Source organism: Hipposideros armiger, unplaced genomic scaffold (assembly GCF_001890085.2).
Source record: "Hipposideros armiger isolate ML-2016 unplaced genomic scaffold, ASM189008v1 scaffold_84, whole genome shotgun sequence".
In the NCBI taxonomy this organism is placed as follows: domain Eukaryota; kingdom Metazoa; phylum Chordata; class Mammalia; order Chiroptera; family Hipposideridae; genus Hipposideros; species Hipposideros armiger.
Genome location: NW_017731434.1, coordinates 3,567,987 through 3,573,986, shown reverse-complemented (window position 1 = coordinate 3,573,986; position 6,000 = coordinate 3,567,987). Strand labels below are relative to the sequence as shown.

Here is a 6,000-nt window from a genome sequence, read left to right as displayed (position 1 = left end):
GCATAGCTTCCCAAGGGGAGTACTTCAAAGGTGACTGTAGTGATATTCAGCAATGAGGTATGTAGCACTTTTTCTAGGATGAGTTTGTGAACTTAATTGTCCTAACTCATATATACACACACGTATACTCTCTCATATATACAAACTGCATACTCTCTAGTAAACTTATTTTGGTAAATTCAAACATTTGAAAAATTGGACTTAAAACTAAGTGTACACTTATGAATAGACTTTAAAGTGTGCTGCACCCTGCCATTAAATACATTGCAGGCTGAGTTAACAGATGAAGGGAAACCAGATTCATTGAGTAATTATTTTGCATATTTACAACAATTTATAAAAAAGCACGTTAGATAAAATGTGTCAAAATGGAAACTAGACAATACAGATGCATATTGTATATGCAATATGTATACAGTTTCTGAATCAGACCCTTTTATATAGAAAATCTTGAATTTATAGGAATTAACCTTATTTAATGCCAGCTACCGTTCCTAATATTAAGTGTTTTATATATAGCATTTATAAGATAATATATAATTATTATATAATAAAGAATGTATAATAAATATATAATTTATATAATATACAAATGTTACATATATCACATCTAATGATACATATCATTATATATATAAATGTGTTTTATATATATATATACATATATATATAAATATATGTTTATTTTACCATTTGCCGCCTTGCCTCTTCAAAAGCACGCTTCTCTTCTTCTAAACGTTGTCTTGCTTCTTCTTCAGCTTGCTTCCTTCGGTTTTCTTGTCTTTGTCTTTCTAACTCTTCAAAAGTTAATTTTAGTTTCCCAGGAGAAATTAATTCTTTTTTTGCCTCACTATCCAGCTCATCATCCTAAGAAAACATTATGAAAACCCATCTTTTAATATAAAGGGAAATGCTTCTAACCAACTTAACTGTTTTGATTTGTTCCTTAAAAAATAAAAATATTACCATGACCAGTGAAATACACTTTGCTTCCTTGAGAGATCGTCGTTGCTCTTTATACCTTATTCTTTTATCTTCTTCATACTTGACCCTTTCCTTTTCTTCTCGTTCTTTTTCTAGATCCTCAAAATTCTTTTTTATTTTCCCAGATGTTTTGTGTGATTTGACAGGTACCACTGTTATAAGTAGTGAATCATCTCCTTCCTAATTTATAAAAGAGATAATTAGCATATTTCTTCCTAATTAAAATTTAGGTTTCATGGTACTTTACCTCCATCATTGGTGAATTTCATTACATTGCCATCAATATAATGAAGAACGAAAATGTATATATTTTTACAGATTTCTATTGAAGAGCCCTTCCTCTGAATTTGTTGTACGATATGAGCTAGTCTTATGGAAATCCATTGCTCACAAGGTTCAAGGAGCATCTTCTTCCCTAGAAGATGGTGTTAGTACAGCTGTTCAAGTAAAACTGCATGACATGATCAGAATTTAGCTATCCGTGCGCTAATACCACAAAAGGTTATGTGCATGTGAGTGTTCTCTAAATCAATTTGATGGTGGATGGATTCAGTTTAAACACACAAAGTTTCTCCATATGATTTTTCTCTCCATGCAAGTTCTTAAATACTTAATAAAACTAATATTTTGTGAGAAAAAAACCAGTACTTCCAAGTGACTTATAAAACATATTATAGACAAAACTCTTTGGCATTTGATCCTATTAAAATATTCTTAAATTTACTGTTTTTAAAACTTACATTAATTAGTTCTATTACATAATGTATTGTTGACTCTGTACCTTTTTCAAAAATAAAGTGAAGAGCTGTAATCTATACTCATGACCCTAAAATAGCTTCCAATTTATGTGGCTGTAGTTTTAGGCACACCATCAAATTGATTGAATTTTAACTTTCTCTGTCAGATAAAAAGGGTTATCCAAAATTTTTCTGCTTGTTGAATGTTCCTTCGTGGTAATAGATACAGCACTCTACTAGTTTATGCTAACCAAACAAACTATCAGGAACTCTGAGTAAAGAAGACAAATGATGAAATGAAAACTGCCGTTTTTAAATGTTCAACAGTCTCATCTACTGGTAATAGTTCCAGAAATATATAGTCTTGGCAGAGTATCTCAAACTGACACTGTGTCTCTAATCTAATCATGAAAGCAAAAACATACCTGAAAAACACTAAATTAGAAAGTGCAAAACTATGATCTTGCTTTGCAAAATATTTTTGTCCTTTATGTTGTTGCTATATTTATGATAAAAAGAATAAAAACTCTTAATTTTTTAATTAAAAGATTATTTGTGAATCAGATAATTTTAGGTGACTGTTTCATTAAAGTAAACGTCCATTTACCTCTGATGCTGATTCAGTTCCCGTATTGTTTATGTCCTCAATCTATTGAATGAGAATTTCATATCATTACATTACATTGGATTCCTGCTTTTTACTTTTAAACATACAACGGAAAAGTCATTTATTTGTGACTTATGGCAAATTTTCTAATTTATAATTAAAATAATTTTTTTGTTCTAAATTAGCCAATTATATTTTTTAAATGGAGATTAAATCTTACATTAGTTTTTGCATTTTGATAGAGATATCAAAATCTAGGGAACAATATATTAAGAAAAAACTAAAATAAAGCCTACCTTTATAATTCTGGAATTTGGATAATGGGCCAAAATTTATGACCTGGCTGTCAGCTTACAAGCATCAATTATTAATTAAATGATCCATTTAAACCGAGATAAAGAAACATTTCTCCATTTTCTGTCTCTGCCCCAGCAAAAGGAAAACCTATCATTGGCAATCAAATAACCATCATGACTATATTTTACAACATAAGTATATGGAAAAAATATAACTGACAATAATAAAACGCAGTGAAAGATGTAGGCTTTCACATGGCTAGTTCAGAAGGAGAAACAAAATTTTGGAAGTCATACTTGGTTACTCTATATTTTGACCAGCTCTAGGTAAGAAAGGCCCTGATTCAAAAGGAAGGAGCTCAATTTGGCCACTACTCATAAGAAACATCATCATGTTAGCTCGAGGGGCAGGCTAACATAAGAGAGAAGAGAAAGATGAGAGGTCATTTAAATAATGCAATGTTTGAGACCTCAGGGAAAGGAAACATAAGTAGTGAGGAAATGGGGAAAGTTAGAAAAGGAAAATTCAGATTGTTTATTGTTTTAACTTGATTTCTAACACCGGTGAAAGAACCTGAAAGTAGTTTGTTCCTCACGCCATCTAAGGGAATTCTGTTGTACCTTCATTCATACTAGAACTGGCCTGGCTAAGTACCTGTTCTCTCATCACCCACTTTTCTATATCCTCTGTCAAGGAAGAAATAATGCATTTTATTAAGATACCAAATTTCTTGAAAAATTAATTATTCTGAAGTCATTAAAATAAAATCATTAAAATAAATCTATTTTATACTTTAATAGTTTTGTACAAAATAATTGTCTTTGTAACAACATTATCACACTGATTTGCTGGGTAAATGGTGAAGGTTTTGTTGAAAGATGTATTATGCTAAGAAAAATGTTAATGTACCTATAAAAAAAATTACAAAATTATTTCCCTTCAAAAGAATGTTAACAATTCCTCCTTAATCTCTCGATAAAAAGTTCTAGGAGATATGGTTACAAGCCAGACTTTGAGAGTATGGGGAGGAGAATTTCTGAATTTCTTAACCCCAAATTTCTTTTTCTTGCTGCTACAACCATTTCAGATTTTTATTAGCTTATGGTAAGATAATAAACTATATTTGGAGGCATGGAGGGATTTTTTTGTAGTTTGGCTCTTTTTTTTTTCTTTTTTTCTCCTTTATTCATTTTAAGCCATTACCAAAACAACAAAGATGGATATTTGTTTTCCCCTACTGGGTTTCAACAAACAAGGAAAAAGGATGAATTTGCCTAAGTGGTCATGGTGTTAGTGTGTTCACACAGAACTGAGATATTCAGTTTAGTTATTAGTTGCAGTGTTGGCTTTTAGAAGCTACCATTGAAGAGAAGCTTCCCAACTATTTCTTTTAATTTATGAAAAGAAAACTCATTTTTCTCCTTCCCAAACCAACTTACTTTCTTTTCAACATCCTAGTCTCCCACCAATAATGTCTCTTTTTCTAAGTTAATAAATGTTAACCTTGCCCATCAGAGTATCAAAGATAATCAGATTGTACCAAATTAAGATTCTCCCCTCAATTGTACTGGTCTTTGATTCTAACATCAATATATGAAGTATACCCATTTTTAATCCATCATAAAACTTTAGAATTTTATCTTGGAGGTACTTATCTCCAGGTCATTCAGCCACCCTCCTGACTCAGGAATCCCTTCTGAATATGGACTTGTACAAGTGGATTTTTCAAACAAACATTAAGACTCTTCTTGACGATCTATCTCATACTTTACTTCTTATATTCAAACATAGATTAAATTTTATTAGGTTTGAGAGGAAAATGTACTTCATTAGGTTTTAAAAGACTTTCTATATTTGCAAGATGAAGTTGCTATTAATAGTTTATTTTGTTCTACCTATATAGTCTCAAATAACTTAATAGGCCCAAAATTTCATTAATCAGGATTCTATGGCACCCAGTCACGTAGTAGTATCTAGGATTACTAAAGTGGTTCTTTTTCATGATTATATTTTGTTTCCATCTCTCTCTGAGTATTCTATGCCTTCATCATATCAAAACTCAACTCTTCAACACACACCTTTTTCTTTGAGAAAACACTACCTACATATTCAGTTCTTATGGTTATAATGAGTCTTAAAGTCTAGTGAGTAGCCAGTGTTTTTTGAAAAAGGACAGAAGATGAAAGAAGCAGACTAAGCCCATGTGCATACCCACTATTTGCTGCCAGTCACCATGTATTTTAATTATATATTTTATTGCCTCATTTTATGATTTATATCATAATAGAATTATATGTAGTTTTATGTTTTATCTGTATAATATATAATTTATAAATCTCATTTACTATAATTGTATTTACCTTGTGAAATTTCATTGCAAAAGGTATACTAATCTTTGATGACTGGAGGTGGCAGAGGTAAAGTATATACTGTACTTTCCTCAGATAAAGATGCCAAAGTCATAATATATAAGAAATCCCAATTCTCTATAATTCATCTGGTATATGCCATATTCTGCCACCATAAAAATGACTGTTTGTGCCATAGAAGTGGTTATTTGCAAAGTCTGGGTAAATACATTCCTTGGACATGCAAGGATGGCATATGCTTTGCCTTCGTCACTTTTCTTTTTAGAAAGGTAGTGGAAGCTGAAAGGAGCATAGCAAATAGATTTAAGGCACTTAAAAAATAGGTTAAAAAAAGCCAAGTACAATCTCACAATTAAAATGATTTCTAAAGAGACAATATACTGTGAAAACTATGTTAGGATATTTATTAAAACACTGAAGAGCAAAGGAGGGGGAACTAAAGTGGTTTCATGACATTTTATCTAATGTATTATTATTTAGATGAAACATTAGTATTTATAGCCCACTTACTTTGTACCAAGCACTGTTCTAAGTGCTTTGCCTTTATTAACTCGTGTAATCTTATTTGTAACTCTAGGAGATAAAGACTACTGTTACTTCTTAACAGTATCAAAAACATTATCATCCCTTGATTTTCCAAGGTAGATCAGGTTGAAGTACATAAACAATAAACCTGTCTTCTGTCATCTTTTCGATTCTATGACTAGATAATTTATAATGTGAAACAAATGTCAATATATTAAAGAAATTTTTATGACTTGATTAGCTCTTTATTTAAAATATGAGTATTAGAACTTCAAGTTTATGTCATTATAATCACTAATCATTTCGAGAGATTAGCCTTTTCTGGAAATTATATCAGATTCTTGAGCATTTTAAAAATACTTACCAACCTCTTAATTCTCATGCTCTGAACTAAAATACATGGGATTTGAAGTTCATTAGCAGACTATATAAAATCACAATAATAATACTTTAATTCTAATTTGTCCTCTGTGGGTATGGG

General features: G+C 30.7%; 1 protein-coding gene across 9 annotated transcripts in view; it reads right to left on the bottom strand.

The window, feature by feature from the left end:
* Positions 1-6,000, bottom strand: part of NEXN (nexilin F-actin binding protein) — a 44,594-nt gene that overhangs the window by 13,728 nt on the left and 24,866 nt on the right. For 5 of the 9 annotated variants that reach the window (XM_019644014.1, XM_019644012.1, XM_019644016.1 and 2 more), the window contains 3 exons: positions 2,329-2,370; positions 967-1,164; positions 691-867 (listed from right to left, as the gene is read on the bottom strand). The exons of 1 other annotated variant lie outside the window; for it this stretch is intronic. In XM_019644014.1, coding sequence (XP_019499559.1) covers positions 691-867; positions 967-1,164; positions 2,329-2,370 — 417 coding nt within the window. The remainder of the gene's footprint in view (positions 1-690; positions 868-966; positions 1,165-2,328; positions 2,371-6,000) is intronic. 3 more of the 9 variants (XM_019644015.1, XM_019644019.1, XM_019644020.1) reach the window with 2 other exon arrangements.